Genomic DNA, 26,414 nt, shown 5'->3' on the forward strand with positions numbered 1-26,414 from the left:
TATTTCTTGATAATTATTTAAAGAAATTTCCAAATCTCTTGATTCATAATAACAATTGCAAGACTTATGTAATTCATAATTATTACAAATTCTTTTAGGTCACCAATATTACATATTACCACAGTTTTTGCAAAAAATAATCAGAGGTCTTCGAGAATTTTTCGAGAAATCTTTAAGAAAATTCCAGTCGTGAGAACATTTTAGCAAACATTTCACGATGATTAAATTTCAAAAGTTCTTATCTTATTCTTGGAAGGATGCATGTGAAGCGTTCCTAAGATAGTTAATCGTCCGATTTCCTCGATTAAGGATCGAATTATTCACCGAGTGGTAGATCGGTTTAAGAGTTGATTCAGCGGCGCGGCTCTTCACACTTCGTCGTACGTTTTTCTGAATGTTTCCGCGGAGGATCTCATGGAACGACGGGGGTGAAATCACGTTAAACCGCGTGGATAAACTATGGGCCACGGAATCAAGAATAATTCCTTCGCTACTTGACAATTCTTTGTCTCTTTTTTCTTGATATTGCTAAAACCTACATCGTGCAAAATTTCGAAGATCTCGAATGGATCTTATTTAAGATTTTTCGGATGTATCTTGAGAAACTAGCCAAAAATCGCATTTTAACCGCATGTTCTCTTTATTTTGAAGAATAGATGAAGCTTCATTTCCATTATATCGTCGGTTTGATAGAAGAGTGAACGCCTTTTAAAATTTCTGTATTTATTTAATTAGATAAATTATAAAAATATAATTTATTTCAATTCAATTACGTAATAACTATACTGACTGACAATAATACGAGAAAATGCTATAGATATTAAACAAGAATGACGTAAAGTATATGGAGGAGATATGTATAAACAATATTTTATTGTAATGTACCCAAACAGAAAGTTTTACAAGAACATACAACTCAAAGAATACTAACTAGATTGTAAAAAATCAAACTTGTTTCGTTACTGAATAGTTGAATAATTAATTATTTTCTATTTTAAATTAATCTCTTGGAGAAGTTACTTTATGTAGTACCGTCACTCTTCTGGCAAATCAACGATATTTTTATCACTGAAAAAATATGTATTTCATTGGAGATTTAAACAATGTATTTTTCTTATACATTACATAGTAGCATCGTAGTGAAACTTCTGTAGGTTCACGTTTTGATCGATTCCCTTCGTGCTATTATTAAATCATTTTGAGTAACCGGCTAATGATACGGAAGCACTTTCTCTTTTTATAAGCACCCGATAGCCGAGATTATAACTTTACATCGATCGTAATACATTTATTATCTCCCGGAACGAGAAAAGATCCATGATTTGTTGAGATTTATAGGAGAAATAAAATTAATCGTACTTTTAATATAATATAAACAACTAAACGTAATCACATAGAATGCAATACATTTTATAAGCTGTTGCTATTAATTTTGTAACAAATTAACTGACATTAATTGTTAATCAAAGAAAAGAGAGGAATAAATCGAGAGGGTAAATGTCTCCATCGCTAAATAGTAAAGTTATTAATCATGTATTTATTTTTATGTAATTTACGTAAAAATAAGGTATTTATACGTACGTACTTATTTTTTGAGAATTATATCTAAAATCAGTTCCGATATTTTAAAAGTTTATCCTCGGATTGTTTCATTTTTAACTTACATGTGTTTCTCGTTGTCAATCTTAAATATTATCGCAACTTAATTACTTGACAATTTAAAATATTAAAAGTTCAAATACATGCACTATTGTTTTTTCTATTAAAAATTTGGGTCCCTTTATTATTAAAATTTCTATTTAACAATCTGAATTCGCCTCTTGTAAGATAAATAATCCCAAATTTTTAATAACGGCGTATATCGTACAAACACAAAAATAGAAAAATAAATAAAAAATATGCGCGTCATACCTGAAGACTTGTAAATTCAAAAAATCTTTGCCAGCCAACCCGAATCCATCCATATGAAAAACTCTTCAATTTAACTTTTCTGTATTTCACCACTTTTTCACAATTTTTCAAAATTAATCCATACCGAGAACGTTTTCAGAGAGAAGTGCTTTCAAAGAGTTTTCGCGCGTGCGAAACGCGGAACGCGGAACGCGGTACGTTTAATCGAAAACGAATTTTTCAGCGAACGGAGGAGAATTTCCGCAATTATTCGAAATTAAGGTCCTCCAGCGTGGCACAGTTCTTTCGACGATATCGGGAAACGATGCTTTACCAATCATCCCCGTAGCTGTTTTTAAACGATCCGAGGAAACGCGGTTAGCAGAACGAGATTATAAACGACAGTGTCACCGTTTGATCCTTTGTTTGCTTTTGCACAATACAAAATGCAAACACTGCCTCGTGTGCCCAGCCCTCGTCTTCCACGAGATTTCTCGACCATGACATTCGCGGTTCGATTCAAGAACTGTTTGTATACAATTGTCTTCGAGGTTTCAAATTGTTTGAAACGTAGAATCTACAAAGGTGAAGATCACGTTCGTGTTATTTTTGTGTTGATTAAGATTGTAAGAAGTAACATGATATACCTACTATGTATGTAACTATTTACGTGTAGCATGCCGTTTTTGTGTGTTTACGTTGAGATTTTGTTGCGTTAAATATTATTTTGTACGGTGAAATGCGTGTTTTGTACGACGAGGTTGTAGGATATTTCAATAAACAACTTAGAGACATTTGAGTTTATAGGTTATAACTATAGGTTCTAAATTAATTGAATATTATTGAAACACTTGCAAAATATTTTAATAAACAATTGAAATTTGGATTTGTAGATTATATAATAAAAGATTATTGAAACACTTGATCCGCGTGTTATTTGAGAGCGAAATTATGATAATATTTATAATGGCTGCAGCACTTCAGGACAGGACTTGACACGACAGGACTAGTTATGATGTCATATCGAAGGAGAATAAGTGATCGCTGAGCCCTCTTGCGCGATAGATTACGAACTAACAATGTTAGTGAATTGGCAAGTGACAAGATGAAGGTTATATTTCTCTTTCATAATTTTGCAAATTTACGTCAAAGCGGATGGTCGAATGAATGATTTACTTTGTTACTTCATTTTATATAGTGGAGACTTTATTAATATTAATAACTCGTAACTTGTAACTTATAGACTTTTACTAATGATATATTTCAAGATCCACTGGTTCCACTGTTAGAGAAGTTGTAGCGGATATCGTTCAATGTTGAAAAATGTGAAAGTGTATCGTAGTGTGATTCAAGAATTTTTGTTTCAAAGTACATAATTGGATCTGAGAAGAATGTTATTTAAATGTAAAAATGTAATTATAAAACTAAATATAAGCGAACTTGAACGTTCTAGGAAAATTGTCGAAGCGCAATAATAAATCGATAAAGAAAATTTAGGGTGCAAAGCGTTTGCTTATACATGCGTCGCGTTTGGGCAAATGAAATTGCCATGTTGTTCGTTCATTCCTACTTCGTACCTATTCATGCGTTGTAAAACTTTTTACTTCCCTAACCTTTCAATTAACCTAAGTATAGTTTTATTACAACTTTTATTTAAATGATCGAATAAAAGCTGATTTTAATGCCATTAAATAGCTGTATCGTATTTCTAGTGAATTAACAAGTACTCGGAATAAAAATTTCAGAGAGACGACAATATAAACGAGTCAGTCTCATGAAATATTGTCGTCCAAAAATGTTGCTTTTTAGTGTAAATGTCACTCAAAAATGTTGCTTTTAAATGTAGCTATAACCTAAAAGTATTATTTACTAATATTACCCAAATTAATTTTGATTAAGCCTAAAATTTAATTCTGCAATTTCAAATTTATCCAATTAGAATTAATTCTGAATAAAATAAATTATACACAAGAATCATAAACAAATTACCAGCTTCAAGAAAGAAATACATTGTCACTACATGGAATTAATAGTATAAAAAGTTACTTCTTACAATCTTATCATAAATTACCAATTTTTCAATATGAAAATTCTTATCTCAAAGTTATATTGAATTTGTAAAATCATATGAAATTGTATTGATACTGGAAATTATTCTTTAGCGATATGAAATACAAATATTTTTTGAATTGAGCCTCGAAAAGTGTTTCCACATACACTTCTGTGCCTGGAAACTACTTTTTGCCAAGGTGTTGCGTACACGTGAATCGTGTGTTGTCCTGACAGCACTAACCGTCCCCTGCCCTTTTTTTATGAATGTAAACCACAACAAACAACTGTGCACAAATACTACTTTATGTGTGTATATGTGTGACAATAACGTGCCCCGTTAAAGTTATAACCAATATATTCTACCCTTTTCAAGAGAAATCAAGAGAGTGAATTTCTCATTTAGGAGATTTCAGGATCGTGTTGACGATCAGGCATAGCAGAGTTCTGAGTAGAAAAATTCACGTTAGAAGCAATAGATCTCAATTAAATTCGTTTTTAGAAAGGAAGAAGATAGAGGGGAAATAAACATAGATAAAATAATAAGATCCTATAACTACACGCTAAATTTGATCGTCAATAGGCTTCACTAGCCTCTTCCATCTTTGTAACGTCGACAGAAATCGAACTGATGTAGTCTTCAATTAAAATTATTTCAATTAAAAAAAATGAAAGTAGGTTAAATAGAAAAGATCGTAGAATCACATCCTAAATTTTATTAATATAGCGAGTAGCAATAGGTTTCAGTAGCCTCTTCCACCTTTATAATGCCATCAGGTATTTAATAGCCTTCAATTAAAATTATTTGAATCAATTCCTTAAAACGTAAATTTCTCCTCGATTTATTAATAGAAGCGATGAAAATAAATTTTCTTTATAGTAAAAGAATCATCAATGCAAGTAGTATAATATAGTATAATATATTTTTTTTAGAAAATACATAGATATTTTAATTTGTAAAATATCGTAGCTAAAATCTATAAAGATCAATGGCTAAAATAATCAACTAAATCAGAAATAATTGATGTTCTATATACCATAAATATGTGCATTAAGCGGATAAAAAAGGAATAAGAAATAGGTGAAATAAAAAGAATCTTATGCTCATATCACAGATTCTATCAACAAGGCGCTTCGCCATTTCTTTCCACCTCCATAATGTAGTCAGAAATCAAACTAATAGCCTCCAGTTTTGCTCTTACTCTCAGGCCAGCCCACTTAAACTCCGAATATAGGGTGCAGAGCTTTCTATCTGGTGGGACGAGCTAAATTCAACTTGTGAGAGCAAAGTTACGTCGTACGCAGGTATCGTAAACAGGTGCCCGTGCTCCATGAGTAGGTCTATTGTTCGCTGTGAAAAGCGGTCGAGAACACGCTTTGATTCTGAACATATTTCGCCACTGTTTCGTCGTTGCTTTCGTTTCTGTGACTTCGTTTCGTCCCTCCTCAATGTTAAACAATGCAGGATTCCTAGTAGACGGTGGCAGGGTCGACGTTCAGGCCGACTTTTTCACTCATTGTTCCGGAGGGTGAAACACGTAACTGGGTCAAAGTTTTTCGATCGATCGGTCGAGTCGTTAAGTTCGACGCGTTGGCGGAGAGGAAGAAAGGTGAAGGAAAACCTGTTGGTTCCTTGTTCATTCAAGTATTCAAGGAATAATTTGCTAGGTACTTGTCTTAGTTTCTTTGGTGAGACATCCTCTGTCACAGTGGATGTAAGATACAAAGGATGAACATTTTGGAATTTTTGCTTCGTATTCATATTCGTGTGTCATACATTACACGAGTCTCTCAGAAGCTGAACTGGTCGATATCAATTTTTCTTAATTTCTTCACCTCATTACATGTTGTTTCGTCACATCAAGTTTGGTTTATCATGGTTTGAAATACTATTATAATTGTTTTCAGATATACGTGCATATGATTTCTTATCACGATTTTCCTACTTCAATTTAATGTCTGGAAGTGAATAGCTGCTTAATTCAATTGAGTTGACTTGCACCACGAATGCAATACACTGTCTCATTTGAGGTCACTTCATTATTACAACTCTATCGTATCACGGGGCTAGGTTTTGTTGTTAGGAAACGACATTTATTTCATAAATTGAAAACTGTAGCCAATATTTGAATTTAGCATAGAGAAGGAGATAAAAAGTTGCACGAGGCAGTTCTTATTAAACGAGACTTTTCTTATTAAATCTTGATAATTTGCTAATAGAAAAACGAATTATTGCATCGGATATCGTATACAACCAATAAGAACAGAGAAATTCGTGCGAAGAATATCAAATGCAAATGCTTACTATGAACATAAGATTGACTTCAAGCGATTTGACTAGCCTGAACAGGTTTATTGAAACGAATACGTTCGCGAAAATTAGAATATGTCTGAATCGTTGAAATTGTGCATGTCGGAAAAATTGTGGAGAGGATTCCGATCGAGCAATTTCGCGGGCAACCACGGAATGGAACTTTTTCCTTCCGGAGTAATCACGTAGCCTGTGATTGGAGACCTCGAATGCATATGGTAATTTGCCAGATCTCCTTTTGCCGCGGCTCCTTCCGTACGTCGATCGATCGCTTTTCGCCTCTTTTCCGCGAACGAAATCTGTTTTAAATCCGGCCCGATAAAAGCAACTCTGCGAGATGAAAACTAAGAGAGTCGTATGAATCCACGTCGACGACTTTACCTACCGTATAATTTGAGTAATTTTGACATGGAATGTGATTAGTAGATTAATAGGTTTCTCCTTCTTCCTGTTGATATAACGATTACTATACTGCGGATTTTTGTGTATTTAGTAGAAATTTAAACGTATAAAAATATATAGAATCTACATAATATGCAAGAATATATAAAATATTCGAAATATAGCACTTGTTAGAATATTTAGCAGGCGAAATAATTTTCTATTTAGCTTCTATTTCTTTTAATTATATTTAAAAAATCTGTTTATTCGAATTGAGGGTATTGTAGTTCGGATCATCTGTTTTTAGCGACAGTTTTTCTAAGAAGAATAGGAAGAATTTTTCGAAGCATTTACTACGGTCACGGCCACTTAAGGATACTGTGACCATCATTGCTTGATTCTGTCTGCTCCACTTATTTCACTGGAAAAATTCAAGACGATTCTTAATTCTTTGATAGTATAATAAAATAACGAAGAATTTAGAATGAAAGATTAAGAAAATAATTATTTCTTTATCAACGATTCACGTATTACCAACGATATCAATTATTAAAATTTTATCTGAATTTCGATTTCTCGATAGAAAGAAAAGAGATGTTGCCTGGTGTTGTAACATTCGTCGTTAATTGGCATCCTCAACGAACAATTGAAACAAATCGCGCAAGCATTAAAAGGTATATCGTTAATGATACACATCGTCGTTTGAGATTCAAAGTAGAGCTCGTTCTAATTAACGCACTACTTGGCTACATCTCGTTCGATTCTACATGCACATAGAAATACTCTTACTCACTTTAATAATAAAAATCGGATGGTTCTACCGTTTAAGATTGTTTTAATCGAGGAATTCAGTGGGAAATGGTGCTATAAGCGTAATTTTCACAAGGAAACGATATTCGAGGTTTGTATTTGTTTCGAAAATCTGCTTACGAATTTCCAAATTCTCGTGAATATGTATACTGACGTATTTTAATATTTGGAAGCATACAGATGTTTTTTATCAAAATTTATCTTTATCCTCATCGGTTTCCAATTTTCAATATCAAATTAGAGATTTAATCATTCATATCATTATCTTGAATCTCCCATATAAGATTAAAGGCTTAAAAATGTTTGTTGTTTACCATCAAATTTAATCTTTGGTAACAATAACAATTTAATAGCGAATGATCTAAGTAAGATTATTTTCCTTAAAATTCTTTTCTAAGATTATTACATTGTGTTCTGTTCGTATTGGATCTCTAAATTTTCTATCCTCGTAGTATTGGATTCTTTCTGTTTTCAGCCGATTGCTACATCATCGTGTTTGAAAACGGCTGAAGCGACCAGAAATTAAGCAGAAACGCGATGAAATGCGATCGAAATGAGATTTCCTTCGTCCGAGATTCTTTCCCGTAGTCGATTTCATCGTCGACACGTCGTTAAGAATCATCTCCCACGTTCATTGGTCGATCGTTAATTTCTGTTGAGAACCCGATACCATCGTCGTTAAATCGCATTTCTGCCAGTAATTCACTTAACGATCTCCCATGGTACCGTTAATTAACGATGGTCAAAGTATCGAAAAAAAGAGCAACCATGTTGAAATCGAATAACCGGCCAGATTGTACACCTCGTCTTTTTCACTTTCCAGCCGACTCGTGTTGTAACTTCGCAACTGCTAGCTATTAATCCCTTTATTGCTTGGCTTTTCCACTTAGCCCTTTAATGTGGAATATTCGTTTTATTTTTTGCTCAGCTTTCTCTCAATCTATAGACTTCGTAGGAAATGATCGTGGCAATTTTTATACCAATGTTTACGGCTGTTGAACATATATTGGGTTGGTAACTAAGTGATTGCGGATTTTGTCAGTACCACCTAATGACAAAATCCGCAATCACTTAATTGCCAACTCAATAGATGGATGTAAGTATCTTTCGCGATTAAAACACGAAAAATCCAATGTTACTTTTTGGTACGTTAGGAATAAGAGAATTCGTAAGGCCCACGTAATTTGTACACTTTCCTTTACGAGTTGTATTATTTTTGAAGTTGCAAACATAAAATAAACGCGTTACAATTGCGAAGACGAATTCATCGAGCATCTGAATGGATCCTTTTGATCGAAGCACAGATAATTCTTCCTTCACGTTAACATAATCTTGCCTCTTCAGACGCTCCTCTCGATATCTGCCTGCTCAATAACTTTATCATATTGTGATCGGTACAAAACTAAATAAGCACTTCTCTTCTACCAAACGATATTGAAGTTTTGTTTCGTTAAAAAATCGAATGAGATTTTAATTCTTGCTTCTCTTCCCCGTAGTATATAACGATTTTTCTCTTAATTCCTCTTGAAAGCCATTTCAATCATGGATGACCTCATTGGAAGAAATTATTTATTAACTCTGTTTCTTCTTTTTCATCTAGCTTACGATAGCAATGAAAGCAAATAAGAGCAGGAAATTTGTACGAAGATACGAATTTACATAGTCGATGGAAATTCGTGCTAAACGTTGAAGCGTGAAAGCTTTAATCTGCATCAAGATGAAGCGTTTAATTATTATCGTTGGATCGAATGATCGACCTTGGAAACTCCTTTGAATATAAATCTGTTTGATGGTATTGCTACATCTTTAAGGCTAATTAGCTTGGGCGATTCGTGTGAGTGTATTTTGAAATCGAGATTTGAATTTCTATTTAATGTTTTCGATTCTTTGTTATAAAGAAAATTGCCTTTTAAAAGAAAATCTTAGGGACGATATTTGTCTATAATTCTTAGATTCTATAGGTAATTAATCCAATTTTACGATATCATACTCTTTTCATTCCAATTTTATCCTAATGTTATTTTTCTTTACGCTAATACTGTTCGTTTATATTGGAAAAATAATATAATTATATCACCAACAAATCTATTCCAGGCTTCTACATATACAACAATTTGTTTATTCAATTTATCGAATCCAATTGATTGCGAACCGATCAAGCAATTTCATTTTCTAGTAGTAAAACATTCGTTCCACGTGACATGATTTAATTAATAACGCTACGCGGAATAACCTGTTCCAGTGGTCCTTAATTAGTCTTCAATGCTAATTCAACTAATTGGAGTTAATTGATATCTAAATCTATTCGTCGATTAACTCTGATAATTTAGGGTCATCTGTTTCATTCGTAGAATATATGCATATAGGTGATAATTCTGTTCATCATCCTATTTTTGTCCCCTTAATATTCTGTTATCTAATATTTGCAAAAAGATGGTATTAAAATAAGATATATTTAGATAAGATATATTTTTTCATGCATTTTCATAATTTTTTTCCATCTTGAATTCATACATTTGGACAGTGTTTTCAATATTATATTAACAACTGATATATGTAGCAAATCAGTTGCGTAAAAAAAATTACGTATACAAAATTATGTGCAAAATTAAGTATAAAACCTTATATGTATGTTTGTAAGATGTAAAAACTTAAATTGTAAATTTTTAAACCATATAAATTGTTTTGTCATATTCGCAAATATAGTTTGAAGCAATCTGAGTTGCGTTTTATTTTGCAACTGTATCCGCAGTACGATAGACATAAGAAGTTACGATAAATCTTCATTCCACTTTCATTTTACCTCTATTTCGCGTTCGAAACTTTCCAATTTTTTTTTCTTTTTTTTTCTCTTTTGTTCACTGTCGAAATTTGAGAATTCGAGAGCATACACGTGGCGATGTTTCGTGAGATGGGACAGACGCGTGTTTTATCGAGGAAAACGCGGTAGATTCAATTAGTTGGAGAGAACACGAGATGCTTTTACCGGCAAGAACGTTGATACCGCGGTTGGGAAACGCGATATCACCCGATCGATTAAATTCGAAACTAACAACACGATACAGTTTTGAAACGGTCCTCACTTTTGAAAGGTAGGGAATTTTTTCCCGAACTTTTCCTCTTTTTCTCTTTCAATATAAACGCGACATTTTGTTAGAATGTGTAGATTCAGTTTTGAATTTTGTATGAAAGGTTTAAAAATTTTGTACATCTCATATTCTGTACATGAATATGAATTTTCACAGATGCGCGTTTCACGTAATATAAAGCAATAGGAAGAACGATAGTACGATCAAATGGAATGTTGTGCTTTCTTATACAATTAATATTTTATCAGTGAATATTTAATAACGATTAAAGATTTCGTGAAATTCGTGATATATTAAATTCTACCAATTTCATACTTTCCATTGGCCGGAACTTTACAATTGGAACTTGAATAATGTATATAACAGCACGTTTATTTTATTTGTTTTCAACTGCAGTATGTTCAATGAAATATACATTGTAACTAATTAATTTAAGTTTATTAAGTTACAGAAATATTTTCACAGTGGATAAATTCTTATTAAAATTCCAGGACAATGTGATATAATTTGAAATTCAGTTTCTCTTATGTTACTTCTCATGGATATAGTAAAAATTCCTTTGAAATGAAAGAAACTTTTATAATAGGCTATTTAACTTCGAATTTTTGAGAAGAATGAATATCCTGAAAATAGGTTTTCATATTGCTTCTATTCTTCTACGTATTTGTTAGTTCTAATCAAAGAGGAAATGTCATACATTTTAATCTTGCGCATGTATTGTGTAACTCAACATTTGCACACGAGCTTTGTGAAAATTAAACTCTTTCTAGGTTTTGAATGTAAATTACATCTTTTCTACACTTTTGGTATTCATATTCTGTGATGAGTTTTTCTTGAGACTTTTTCATATTTCTTATAAAATATACAGAGTTAAAAGATAGAGGAATTTAAAGTTTCATGGTACTCATCACGAAAAGTATGAAATACTAATAACGAACAAATGTGCATTTTAAAAGCGACATTTTTAAAATTGTTAAAATCGTCCAATGTTATTTTTCATGAAACGATATTCCCAATTAATTGTTGTACAAAATTTATAATACTTTTTAAACCATAAAAACGTAACATGAATCATAAACCATTTAAGTCTTGACTTACACCTTTATGATTTTTTTGCTCAGTGGAGTTCCTCGTTAGATTGTTATTAATAAAACGAAACTTCAGCCTTGCCTCAGCGATAAACGTTATATAGTTAAGGGTTAGCCTTTGTTCAGTTTTTGATTACTACAAATTCACCTTTGGATTTTTCCACTTTCATTTCTTCAGCGTTCGGTGTATTCCACGCACGAAGGCGATTAAAAACTGTGTGAGAAAAATACTTGTACTCCACAAGCAAGATTTGTTTCACCTGGGTTAATTGCAACGAAAGTCGTGCGAAAGGGAAGGATTTTGTGTAATTATCCAGGCTTGGCTTTAACAAAGTGAATGAGGCAGCGTGTTTAATTTATAGTTAGTCGAAGTGTCTCGTTTAATTAAATTTTTAAGCAACCTACTTAATTGCACGCCAACTAACGTCGAAATTACTTTGTCTCGACCGTTTCGTACTAATTACTATTCGATTAAATTTTTACACGCTGTTTGACGTGCGTTCTACTGTTGTTCTTCAATTTGAAAATTAATTGTAGCACGAGCAATTCAATTTTCTTTTTACTGGACGGAGGAGTCTTAACGGAAACGTTATGTGCTAAAAAATTGTTGAATTGTAAAGTGCTTACTATTGCAACCATTAAGGGCACTTAACTTGGTAAGGTGTGCCCTATAAAATTCAGGAAAATTGCGTAGAAGAGTTTAAGTTCGGGGGAAACTTTGCTGGAAGTTAAGAAAACACCGTTTTACACGAGAACCATATTTATGGGCACGAGCCATCGATTATGTGTTACTATTTTTATGTAGCCTCATATCTTTCACACGTTTCGATTCTAGCCGGGCGAAAATGGCACCTTCCATGCGAATTTTTACAAAAAAAAAAAAAAAAAGAAAAAAACGCCATTTATTTGCCCACGATTTGGTCACATTTGTTCAACCAAAATTTTTGTTCTTCCACCTTTCAAGTAAAGAGTGCTATCTTCATCCAGCTTTCAGTTCTTCGCTTCTTCTGCGATTGAGAGGAAACAGTTCATGTATATAGAATATTCCAAATTTTGAGGGTTTATTTTTTTATTTTGCACGTTTTCCACGTAAGAATCGAGAATTGCAAGAAATTTAGCTTTAGAATTTTTGGGCTTTGAATTAAAATTTTTGAACTTTGGATTGGCACTTTTAGAATCATGGATTTTTACGAATTATTATCTTTTTGTTTTGAAAACTTTGCAACAAATCATTCTTACTATTTTCGTTTATTAAATTAATTAGTGTTAGAATGAGAATTTAAAGATGTATCAGCGATGCTTCGATTCTTATTTCTACGTCACTAAAATGTATGCTTATTCAAATGACGTGTTACTTGCTAATACTCGCATCTCTAATACTCCGTAGACATTTCAACGCAATTATTTCACGTAAAACGTCAATTAGCATATCCTCTCCACGATCTATTAATTCTCCATTTCTACTACTATATTTACTTACTTACTATTTCTGTAAACAAAATCCATTATCATCTCTCCCCTCCAACTCCCACGAAAACTAACGTAATGCAAATAATTCAACGTAAATATTTATCATACAAACGATGTTCCATTTCGTTATTTCCAATTTGGATCGAACGCAAGCTGGACCTAATCTAACTTAACCATAGACCAAATCCATCTCAGTTATGAACGCGATATTCTACGATCGTAGATGTAATGATAACGATGCAGCGCAGCGGTCACGATGCAAATCCGTTTCGCGATTCTCTAACGGTATCACTCGGTATATAATGAGCTTCGTCAGCGTTTTCGTCATCCGGTTTCAGAGGCGATTCAATCTTTGAATTTCTGATTAGCCGCTGCGATACGACGAACGTTATCGGCCACCGAAATTTCCAGCTCATTATAATTAAGATCAGGCGTTTATTCATCGGGATTATCACGCCTAGCAACGACGAGTCTGGCCGGATGTATAATCACATCCTCAGGGCTCGTTCCCTGCGTTTCAAACTGTTCCACTTCATTCCGCCTCCGTATTTATTGATTAAACTACTTGCATCTCACCGTTGTTTTCTTCAGGAGAAACGGAAACAGCTTCTGTTTAAACAGCCCGGAGATACATTTATCTCTGAGATTGTCCTTTTCTGACGTAGGTGGACGTAAGGTGGTTTTAACTGTTTGTAAATAAATTTCGACACGGAGTGCGCCAAGTGAAAATTTCATCGTCGAACTTCTTTTTCTTTTACCGTAAACGTGCGATCGATCATATGTCACGCACAAATAGATTCACGAAAATATTCGTAGACTCGTAGATACCTTCTATGAATACTTGTATTATGCGTGTTATACGAAACATTGTAACATTCCGTTGGCACTAATTGATGCGCAAGATACACAAAACCCTATTTCTGGTTGGCGAGGAACAATAACGAATTAATTGATATCTTGAATATTGGCAAAGTCTACTTCGAGATATCGGAGCAACGTATACGTCATCCAAGTTAGGAAAAATCCAAAACAATCCCCATCGCTTTCTCGCATCAGCTAAAGCCCGAGTCTTCACGAGTTCATAACGCGTCAGTTGTTTTCGAGGTACAGGAGAAACTACGGATTCTTCGTTAATCCTGGAAAATCAGTTCTTCTGCCTACGAATAAATCTAAAACGAAATACGTATAAAAATCTAAAAGTAAAAAATAGAGAAATCGCGTCCGCGTGACGAAGTCGGTTTAAAATTATCGCTTGGCAACGCCTTAACAATTTGAAAAATTTGAAATCAGAAAGAATTTCACTGTTTTTCTAACAGTGTCTAATTGTCCTCTCTTTTCTTTTCCATTAATGAAGATAAAGTTTCGCGAACGTTAAAAGTCTATAATTCCTATATCTGATTCGTCCATCGTGATCAAACTTATCATCGGTTGATATATCGTCGTGCTATCGATAAGCCATAGTTACTGTCTCAATCTCCGGGGAATCCTGACGTTGTTTCTGTTTCTTTCCAATCGACTGCCACCTGTTGAGAGAGAGAAAACATGTCCACGGGCTTCTTTGCTCGAGCACTCGGTACGTAAGGTTATGGATGCGATGGTAAAATGATCCATCGAAGAAACGAGTATTTTCACTGATTTGTCGGAAGGATGGAATAAGACATATCTCTTATAAGATTATCTGTGACGTTGATTAAAGGTACGGGATAAATTGCATTGTAATTGGACGCGCGATTTACATTTATTATGACATTGGAAGGAATATTATATTTGTAATTATTTCAAATAGAACTTAATTACTTAAAATCGTACGGCGTATGATTAAAGATTACTTTTGGATTAGAATCATCCAAACGTTACACGTTGCTATAACGAATTCAGATCTGCGCATCGTAGCACAATTTTTTCATGAATAAAATTCGAATTACCAACTCGGCACGTAATTTATTCATCCGGATGACTTTCGACTTGTAAAAATTATTCGTCTCTAAAATCTCCATTCTCCGTATAATCTGCATTTTTAATAATTAGCTTTCCAAATAATTCTGCGAATAAAAATGTTCATTTCTGCAAATAATTGCTACAAATAATTAAATTCGTCAATTTTACGATTCCACGATTGCGATATTAATTTCGTCCTGGAAATTTATCGCGGAGCACAATATTATACGAGGCGGTTTGAATAAAAGATTTTCCCAACCAGCCCATTGAAAATATCCTGTCAAATGAAAAATTCGCCGACGTAAAAACGAATTAATTTTGCGAAGTATTATTTTTTCATAAGAAACAGGAGCCGTTCTATATGTTTTTTAAATAGCGCATCGTTCAGAATATGACAAGAAAAATATAATGTGCTATTTAAAAGATACAAAATGATATCTGCCTTCTACGAGAAGATAATACAAATTTTTAATATCAATTCTCCTTTATATCGGTAAATTCTTCGTTTGATACCAATGAGCTTTTGTTGGAAAAAGTTCTTTGTTAAATTATCAGGACCAAAACCGCCTTGTACGTCAATGGATCGTCGACAGTAAAGGCAATCAGCAGTTTGTTGCCATCGGTGGCTAATAAAATCTGCTAATAATATCCCCGAGGACCATCGAGATCGCGGACGTTGTTCGATCGTGCACGAGCTTCCTGTGAAAGAGGAAATCTCATCGATGAAACGGAAAAAGGCGATTGGAACCGATTTTTTACCGATACGCCAATCAATGAACACGCGAGAGCACTCTTTCTCGACAAAGACCAGGATTCACTGGAACTTCTGCTCCGATATCGGAAGACTTACGCTTCTGTACAAGATTATGGCCCCGAGTAATGAATTTTCGCTGAATTCGTCCGTTCTTTGTAGCTTTTTCACTCCGGTCCTTTGATATTTACGATGAAATTTCATGACATTGCCATTTCTCCGGATTTTATGATACCAAAGAAGTTAACGAGAAATGTTTCCTCTGTGAAGTTGATATAACGAGTCTGATTTCTGTGAAATTATTTTTGTAACAATCTATTGCGAAGAGATAACGGAAGATATACGCGTTGTTGCAAATTTCTCCAATGAAATTGTCCATTTTGTGTGCTTTTGCGTCTATGTTCTTTATGTTTACGACCTTTTGAAATTAATTTTACACAGGACAGCAACTGTGAACTGTTTGATATTTGTTTCTTTGAGCGCTTATTTAATTTATCTTTAATTTTTTTAGTAGGAAAGAGCGTGTTCTCTTGTTTGATATTAATTTCCAACAATGAGGATAAATTACGAAACAAATGAAATACGCATAAGTAATAAACGGAATTAAACGAGTAAGCGATTCGGTATCATTTTAATCATTTTTTGACATATTTTTTATGACGAAATCTAAGAATTTTTATATGAAGTTTATTTAAAATCAAGTCATTGAGTCGATTTTATCTGTACGTTTAAATTTTTATTTTGAATAAATTCCAGCCAGTTTTATTTTTCTTCAAATAAAAACCACTCCGATTAATTACTATTTAAATTTGTAACGCAAATGTTTGCGCGCCAAGTTAATGCCTAACTGAGCGAAACACAATGTACACGACAGGAAATTAAAGGATGTAATCTGATAGATGTACCATATTTGCAACTTGACTGCTCAGAATGTATTTTTGAATGTACTTTCGTGTAATACGCTTCGAGTTACATGTATTATATATCGCATTACTGATAAAACTTTCGCTGAATAATTATTGAAACAGGGTAGATTACTTTTCTAATTAACTTCTGGGCTTCGATTTCAGAGTTTTATCGAAACTTTCATATTAAATGCGTTGGATCAGATATTAACGTATCAGGTTGCCCGAAAATTTCTGTTGAGCGTTCTTTTTTTTTTTTTTTGAAAGAAAAAAACCAAATCGACTTAATCGAAATTTCTATTAATCAGTCTCCGAAGCAGTATACATTGTTATTTATGATCATCTATCTACAATTCTTCATTTATCCTATATTTTAATTATCTGTGATTTATGAAAACCTCTAAAGAAAATTATAAATACACGAGTAAAATTTGGTAACAGAACTTTCTATAAATTTATATTATTAGAGGTAATGCATATTCACACCAGTATTCTTCTCCAACTGATTCCAATTCAACGAAACAAAACTATGCACTTATATGGAAATGCAGGCAAATCAGATACAGGTTAACAAGGGAATTGTTTCGATCTGCAATGAAGTGGTGCACGCGAGAAAAGGGTGTTCGCCTTTATTTACGATTAATGTCTTCTGAAAATTAGGATTAATAGCCTGTAGCGCTAATGCTTCCTATATAATTACTTCACACTCGCAAAACACTTTCTATTATTATTTTGCATTACTTCTGAACAAGTTTTGAAGAATAAAATATCAAACAAGTATAAATTAATAAATATAATTTGCAATTGAGTTTGGTTAAAAATCGAATGGAAAAAAATTGAATGATCTCACCGCTAACTTCGTAATTACAACAATGTGTATCTGCAAATTAAAAATACCTCTTCTCTTAAACGCGAAATTGCAACGTTGATCGATTCTTCCAAGTATTCTGCGCAAAACAGTGTTTGGATATTACATTATTGAAAGGATCAATATTTTGCGAGATATTTTAGATTTTTGATAAGTCGCGAGTTTACTGAAGATATTAGAATCCTTCTACCTTCGCATAGTAAGCATCTCGTAAATAATTTCTTTATATTTTTCGTAACAGTAATAATACGGTAATTTATCTACTGATCACCAAAACATTATAACACACTATAATTTTGAAAACCGTCGAACATAATAATTCACTGTAGTGTACACGTTTTATAATATTCTTCCGAAGTGATTGCCAAATGACGACCGATTTTCTTTAATTGGTTGGAGATAAGCGTAATGTACATAATTTTACTCCACTGTACAGTTTCTGTATCAGTTTCCCCTACTTTGGTAGCATCACATGTGTTAAAATCTTTCTGGCATTTTCGTAAACTTGAAACTTGATTAAAATTGGAACAACACCGCTCTACAAATAATTGCTCTTTTCTGTACGAAAATGGAACGAAGAAATTCCATGGAAATGGATGTTGTCTATAAATTTCACGTAACGTAGTGGAGAGACGTCGTTGGCTTAGAGTAGATCGCATCGGCAAAGAATCCACAGCGTCGCCGCATAAAGAGAAGGAAATATCGGTTTTCGATAACGCGCCACGGAAATGAATTTGCGTTCTAATCGGTGTATCGAATTGGCTGGGACGCTTTGACGGCTTCCTCGCGAAAATTTTCCGCATGACTCCGTGGCTGGCCGCGAAACAGTTTGTCACGGGGCCAGCCACATTCGATTCTATCGAGTTTGTTATAGAGCGGAGCGAATGGTGGCCGCGTGGGAGCTAATTAACCGGTTGGACTTTACTTGGAAATTTGTTACGTTCTATATTTGCTTGATAGACCATAATTTATAATTGGAAATTTTGAGACGCAGATCGTGAAATACAGAACTCGTTTTATATATACACGTTTTTAAATTCTTGAATATATGTGTTATCACTTAGATAGCTTGGGCCAGGTAGAGTTTGATTAGAGTAAAATGTAAAATAAAACAATTGGTTAGGATCTATTTCTTTTTCCTCCTGTTTTTTTTTTAAGTTGGTTTCAACGTTGCTTCAACATCGACATCCATTAGCAATGTTCCACTGTTCGTTTATATGTAAAATATTAATTAAAAAATTTAGCGCAGTTTCGATTCTATCAAATTTAATTGAAGAGTTCTTGTTTCGAATTCTTTCTGATAAGCGTGTATATTTTACGCAAGGTACAATGAATAAGATTTCTGTCACAAGTGAGACATTAATTTCTTCTTTCTTCATCCACAAGCCTTTTTTCTTCTGTTTCTAAATTCGATCGCAGCGTAGATCGCATATAGAGAGATTCTTTTCCTTCGCAGTGACATCCTTGTAAATTGTGACCGATGCCGGCTATTATAAGCCTGGAAAAATTGAACTTACTTACGGGAATACTATTCCCGTGAGATCTCGGTGACGATCGATCATACGATGCTAACCTTCTATTTATTTTTCAAAATCCTCCAACGAACATAAGCGAGGATGCCACGTCGACTTTTTGACACGTATATTACAGGAACTCGAAGAAAGGGAGGTCATTGCTTGAACAGCCATCACGAAAACAGAGGCTTTAAGGAGTTTGATACGACGAATGTATTACGAAATATAAAATGTTTACATTAATAATCTCCTACATTTGTACCCTTATATGCTTCTTTAAAGGGTTTCTTTTTTGTTTGAACGTGCGTTTGTTATTTTCAGAAAAATCGTGTTAAATATTTCGTGTATTGGATTTGAAAACTCAAATGAAATTTCATGCTGAAAGTCGCTTTTAATATTTAGAGGTAATGTACAATATGTAAATCTTGGGTTGGAAAGAGTTTTGTTTCACGAAATGTTAAATGAAATAATGAAACTATATATTGAAGAATAACGATACAACTATCGTACTTCTATTCAATGCTGTTATTCCTAATTTTTGAGTCTCAGCTTTAATCCTGACTCTTGATTAATTTCCCAACTCAACTTTCGGCTTTCGGACAATTGAACTAATATTATCAACAAAGTTCTAAGCGTATAACAGGAACAAGTTTGATAATAAAATAAGAGCAGTTCTGCAAGTGGATTTACAAGTTTGTTGTTCTGTTTAACTTAAAATTGTGATATTATAGAGAAGTCGTTTTCGTGCAACAATAGTTTATAATTTGGCATTTATTATTTGTCAATTCGTTAATATTATATCATTAATAAATGAAATAATTTCTCTTATTTCTGTCTATCACTCCCTATACTATCTTCAAAAAATATTTAAAAATTATTACTTGAATTATTTATTCAAGCTTTTAATTTCAAAGCTTCAAATTTATTTTAACAATATTGGATACTGTAATGTACAATTTCTACGTTACCATTGGAAAGAAGTTTCATTTGGGAGTTCTTCAGTCATCTCGAGGGAGGATTCCCGAATTCCCAGTATTCTCAATAGGGTCAAGTACCACTATGTAGAATGTAATCGTCGAAACGCCACGGCAACGTTTCACATCGATGTCCATACGATCGGATTACTTTGCAAGCTTCGTAAAATGCGTATGTCGCACGACTTTTAGTATCGAGGGCATCGTTTGCGTCATACGTTAGTTGAAAAATGTTGTCGAATAGATTCGATTTGCACAAATCGAAACCTGATCCACTCGCTATTTCGTAATTTCTACTTGCGGGGAACATGTCCCTCATTTCTATAAAATTGTCGTTTCTACACGTATCTCAGAATTTATGCAAACTTGAGAAATCATTAGGAAATTACCAAAATATTTAAGCATTATAATTTCATTTGGAACATTAGAGTATAAAAGATTCGGATTTTGGCTAACTTTTTAGAGTTAGTTCTAGTTATTGTTCTAGTTCTAGTTATTGTGTATTAAGAATTAATAAGTTACCAAATAAATGGGGAAAGTTATATTTAATAGGAAAAAGGATACATTTCAGATGAAATTATTTTGTAATACTTTTAAACGATAATTAAAGTTAGCGTGGAAATACAATGTTTACTTATAGTACAATCTAACAGTTCGTGTAGATCGACACGTATCTAAGCACCATCCAAGGGTTATAGCGAATTTCTTTGCATGATAGTAACACTTACAGTCTTTCCTGAATTTTTCATTCCCTTCTTGCCTCCATTTTCTGTTTCCATGTAACAACGAAGGAGAACGTTTGCTGTAATGGAGTTGCTCGTACAATAGTCGCATTGTGTAGGCTCTGCCAACTCTCCAACCTGTCGAGTCTTCCACTCCTTCGCTACTTCCGGTCTCTCATCCCCGTGTTCGAACACTTGGAGACTAGTCCGTTGTCTCGGCTAAATACAATATCGAACGACTTCAGCGAATCGACAGTCGCTGAATCGTGAATGTACCATGTCTATATGATGCATGGAGTCGAAAGTTCGTTAAACCGCAGATTTTCGCCTGTTTCAATTGGATAGAAGGTTTCGTGACGTTGATCTTTTGTTATACAATTGTACATATATGTGAATAAAGATATACACTATTGGAAAGAATTATGCGAGTTAAAATTTATATAGATGTTAGCTTAGAATTTTTTGGTTGAGAACCTATCAAAATGGATAAAATTGCTACTGAGATTACTACGTGGATATAGAATATAAGGATTTAGAGAAATATGAGCTTAGAACTTGAAACCAGCTGGAACCAAACCTGTCAAATTTAAAGAAATTGAAATGAGCCTTAAAATATATGTAAAAGTTACAAGATACTTTTTGCAAATGCAGTGGATGATATAATTGATAAATAATAGATAAAATTATATATAATTGTTATACTTTTATATTTTTTATACTTTTATAATCTCTGCAACATTACTATATATATTTTAATATATTAAGTATAATTACTATTGTATACTTGTATTAAATATTTTGTAATTTCTACATATATTGTTTCAAACTTTATCGATATAATCATAATAGCCGACTGCTGATAAAATTTCAGAACATTTTGTATAATACAAATAATACGTTCGCAAAAAGCGTCTGCAGGTAATTGAATACTTCGGTAAGCATGTACATTAATACGTTTGAATCGCGCGCCCTTAGGACTGTTCGTCCATCGATTTTAGGTTGGCACCACTGAGACGCCAGAAACTGCGCTGCGCAGTAACGCGTCCGAAGCTGAATTCGAACTTCGTTTCAAGCAAGCTTTTGTGCAATATTCTTTTCTTCTCAGCGTATTTGCAGTGGAAATAATGAGTGTAGTACACATTATAGTGCAGAAATTGTCTGTGTGAAATTTCTTTCCTGTTCCATGTCGTCTTCTAAAAGTAAGTCATGCGAAATAACATTATTCTAATTTCACGAACCAGAGATTTGTTTGACAAGATTAATTAGATGTAATATTACACTGTTTAGAAAGTTCATAGCGATATCTGTGAAAGATTTCAAAATAATGTGTTCTAATAGAATTCACAGTTTATGAATAATTTACACGTATGTGTTTTTGAATGACTATAATATAACCACCTTTGAAAAGTTTTCATCTTTATTGGCAAGGAATTATACTTCGAGTAGCTTTCATGAATCTCTAAAATATACATATATTTTGCAATTGAATAAGATTTGTGAAGATCAGAATAAATGTAGTACGATTATACTACATTCAGTGAATAAAGTAGAATTTTCATTGGTGCCCCCATTATAAGTTTCTAACCAATTCTTAAGTACTTCTTTCTAGTTGTCTTCATCATTTACATAATAACAAAATTGGTTCAAATTTAGTAAGATTTAATACAGGACATAGCAATTATAAAAAATGCTTTAAACTTTCTGAACAATCTAATATACATTACCAGTCATATGTATATACATCATTTTTCTATCAGCAAATATAACATACATATATATATATATATTTTTCTTTTTCTTATTATATTGGGTTATTTTCTGATAGAAAAATTTTAATGTTTTCCATTGTGTTTATTTTCTATTTATTTTATTATGTATTTACTATTTTGTCTGTAAAATATTATAAAATTTGATATAGTTTCCCAATAAAGGTAACGAATATATATGTATCGCAATACTTATGACTGATAATATATTCAAAAATAGATGACTATTACTAACATGATACAAAAATATGTAAAGATTAGTGATATTTATATATGATACCGATATCATTTTAATACTATACAAAGCTGGTATCGTTCGAAACTTTGTTTTGTCCATCACTGTGCTTTATTCTATCAGAGCCTTTTCTTTAGCAACTTCTTAGAGAATTATTTTACCATAAATGCAGAAATCATGATGCACATAAATAGAAGATACGAAATCGTATCGTAAATCGAAAGCTTTTCACGATAAATAATAAATCGCAATTTGAAGTTCCATGCTTCGTTGTTCGCCTTGGTTCCCTTTCATCAAGCATTTTACGGTCTTAATAAATTCCTCGCCGTTGAACGGAAAACTTTACCTATCAAATTATTTAAGATTCTGAACTTCTGTGCAAGCGTATTTACGGAGCAGTTTCAATTATTCGTTTTGCGATTCGAAAGTTCGATAAAGAGCATTTCGATGTGCACTTTCCAAATTATCCTGCGTTAAACGTTTTGATTAATTTCTAACACCCACTTTTCCAATGGGTCGAGCTTCGAAAATAAGAATAAATAGAATTGTAAAGCAGACGACGAATAAATGAATAAGGAATTAAAATTACAAATATGAACATTTTACTCGATATTATAAAATTATTATTGCTATTAGCAGAACAAACTTTGATTTGTTATTTTTAATGCAAAAAAGCGTTTATTCAAATAATACCCGACACTTTATACATGTTGTATATAAACTTATTCCCTGAAGATCAAAAGGACACCCTAGTATTTTCTCATTTCTGCGACCTTTATTCTGCAACGCAACTTTTCCACCTCCCAGCCCCCAAATAATCCATCTTCAGATTTTTTCCCTCCTAACGATATTCATGCCAGAATTTTACATATACGCCCCACATCTATTTTTACATTCAATGTCGCAAAGTTAGGGTGTATGTAGACATAAAACCCACTCGCAACGAAACACAGCCGGTGAATGCGTATCGATTTTGCAACTAACGCGCCTTCCAAGCTACTTGGCCCATTCTCGATGAATTTTAAGGTTGACACCAACCTAACAGCGCACGGACGTCATCAGGTTAATATCGATATAGTTGCGTACTTAGTATCGGCATTATTATATTAACTTTAAATGCATTAAACTGTAACATGTAAAATATTCGCTTAATTTTGCATCTGGATCGTATCAAGAAGCGCATTACTTGATGATATGGTCATCATTATCGCACATAATATGCAGAAATATATATATCCGATGTCTAAAGCAAAGTAATCGTTGTAGCACGTAGAAGGTGAAACAATTTTTTGTTAGGTTCGATTCGTTTAAGTTTGTTCATAAAAATATAAATTTCATTAATATCCGCGAATTACTAATCATCTTATAAATTCTGCATGAACGATGAATTTCAATTTATAGAAATCGGTAATTCGATAATTAATTAATAATTCGATTTCTCCACCCGTTATCTACCATAGAATAGTAACTTTTTTCCTCATCTTTCATCCTTTCTTTCTTTCTCTTTCCTGGATGTCATTCGCTCGAGAGGGTGCATTGTTTCGATGATTATTCACGGCTGTTCACGTAACAGCGGCTGGAAGTTGAGAAAACATCGGTGATCCATGCAGGAGCCGTTCGAGGCAAAAACGAACCGGTCGCGTTTTATTAGAACGATGGAAGGCCGTGACGCGTCCTTCACGCGTATTTTCATCGGCGGAGAATTAATCTTAAAATAGGCGTCGTGCTGCAACATCGACCAGCCTCTGGTCGGTTGATTAAATATGCACGATTATATAGGGTGATTTTTAAACGATTATCGGTACAGCAGGGGTGAACGTAGGGGATGAAACGAGGGAATTGTGCTATGCTTTGTAATAAAATGAAACAAGTAAATTAGGTAGTTGTAAATTAGGTATATTGTAAATTGATTTCACAATTTATGTTAATTCCTTTATCCAGATTTTAAGCAAATGGGTTAATAGGTTTCTTTGAACTGAATCTTTGACCCGCAAATTATTGAAATGAATTGTTAAATTAGGTTAGAATATATGGAACTTCTGGTTTATACGAGGCTTGCTTCAAACACACTTAAAAATATAATTTATATTTCATAAAGACTGTGCTTTAACGTCTTTTAACCCTCAAAGCTCTCGTAGTGAAAGCTTAGTATAACTTTTAAACGTATGATCAGTGTTTGACGAATAAATCACGAGAAGCATATTAAATTGTAGCTGTTTCCTGTGACGTTCCATGCCAAAGACTCTTGTTTAATAACGGAGAATGGAATCTCATACGGGAAAATGTCACCCCAGGGCAGAAATCAGTTGGTAAAAAGTTTGCGAATTGTGTTCCGTGGAAAGATTTGTCTCTGGAAAAATCAACGTTAAATAAACGATTCCGGTCGCTTTAGAACAGTTTGATCATTAGAAAAGCAATAACTAGTGGTTAGGACAGTTAGAGAATATTATTTTGTACAATACTATGGTAGTTATGCGAAGATTTAGTAAGGAAAGTTGAGTACAAGTTGGTAAACTGGACTTCGATTAATTGAAATCTAAATTGTTACTAATTTTAACCAACTGGGAGCTTGATTGCTTTTAGTCTTAATTAACTGGAAAATTCACTTTGACTTGGATTAACTGTAAATGTATAAATGATTACATTTGATTGTTTCGCGTTATTCATTAATTAGTAACTATAATTTTAAACAATTGCCGTCGTTCCTGAAAAAGCAGTTTCGGGAAAATTGAGTGTAGAGATTCTAACTGCAAAATGATATATCTATTTGATTTAATATGTCACACTTAACTTGTGAAAAAAAAAGAAAAAGCGAAGCTGTAACCTGTTAAATGACTAAACTATATAACCTTTTGAAATAAATAATAATTCAGACTGTATTACATAAGTATCTAAATGAATAGCAATTCATACCTAGTATAAAGTCTTTTTATAGAAAATTACAAATTTGTCATTTCGAGCACTCCATTAATTCTAAGCACACACTACAAATTCATTTTCCAATGTGTTTCGAATAACCGATAATTTATTCAAAATTTCTTTCCATCATTTCACCGAAGCTTCTCATAATACTCTCTTCAACATAAAATAAGCCGTCGATCAACCGAGATCGACGTATGCGCAAGTGCAACGGATTTTCAATGAGTAAGACGCACCCCCATAAGAGAACACCGCGCGCGTCTACCGGCGAGCAAGCTTTATCATGGCGTTCTGAGTCGACCTACTTTCCTCCAGCCGCTGACCCAGTTTTAGCTTTACCCGTCGTCGATCCGCTTTCGCTTGCTATGTGTGTATACTGTATATGTGTATACTGTATACGCGCGCAGCTATACAGACATTCCCTGTTGCGCCCAGCTAGCCTGCCTATCGTCCGTAGTATACTGTATAGCATCGTACAATACAGAGAAGTGAAACGCGCCCTGCTACCCACTATGCACAGCCAGCCAACAGGTAGCTGCGCTGGTCCCCTGGCCCGTATAAATAGACACAGCCGGGATCATCCCTGGACAGACGCGACTCCCATCCACTTTCCACCCTCTCTATGCTACTCTTCTCCGTGGTTTTCTCGTTCGTGTCTCTCTGCGGGAGATATATATGCTTTCTCCTTTTGTTTTTTCTTTTAGTTCGAACGATTTTCCTTTGGTACCTGTTGA

At 33.5% G+C, this 26,414-nt stretch overlaps 2 protein-coding genes and 1 long non-coding RNA gene across 16 annotated transcripts in view; 1 reads left to right on the top strand and 2 right to left on the bottom strand.

The window, feature by feature from the left end:
- The window catches only part of LOC126927034 (MAP/microtubule affinity-regulating kinase 3-like), a 50,900-nt gene extending 48,971 nt beyond the window's left edge, over positions 1 to 1,929 (bottom strand). Inside the window, exon 1 of the mRNA XM_050743359.1 lies at positions 1,912 to 1,929. The gene's annotated coding sequence lies outside the window, so the exon portion shown is untranslated. The remainder of the gene's footprint in view (positions 1 to 1,911) is intronic.
- The window catches only part of LOC126926891 (uncharacterized), a 158,627-nt gene that overhangs the window by 839 nt on the left and 131,374 nt on the right, over positions 1 to 26,414 (top strand). For 3 of the 14 annotated variants that reach the window (XM_050743236.1, XM_050743227.1, XM_050743230.1), the window contains exon 1: positions 21,805 to 21,959. The exons of 7 other annotated variants lie outside the window; for them this stretch is intronic. In XM_050743236.1, the coding sequence (XP_050599193.1) occupies positions 21,944 to 21,959 (16 nt within the window). In that variant the 5' untranslated portion in view covers positions 21,805 to 21,943. Of the gene's footprint in view, positions 1 to 21,799; positions 21,960 to 26,414 lie in introns of those variants that run through there. 4 more of the 14 variants (XM_050743249.1, XM_050743259.1, XM_050743263.1 and 1 more) reach the window with 3 other exon arrangements.
- Positions 24,637 to 25,927, bottom strand: LOC126927376 (uncharacterized). The gene is made up of 2 exons (XR_007715427.1): positions 25,675 to 25,927; positions 24,637 to 25,111 (listed from the first exon to the last, which is right to left on the bottom strand). It is a non-coding gene; the product is annotated as an uncharacterized LOC126927376 (long non-coding RNA).

The sequence above is a fragment of the Bombus affinis genome, chromosome 2, assembly GCF_024516045.1.
Source record: "Bombus affinis isolate iyBomAffi1 chromosome 2, iyBomAffi1.2, whole genome shotgun sequence".
Taxonomy (NCBI): domain Eukaryota; kingdom Metazoa; phylum Arthropoda; class Insecta; order Hymenoptera; family Apidae; genus Bombus; species Bombus affinis.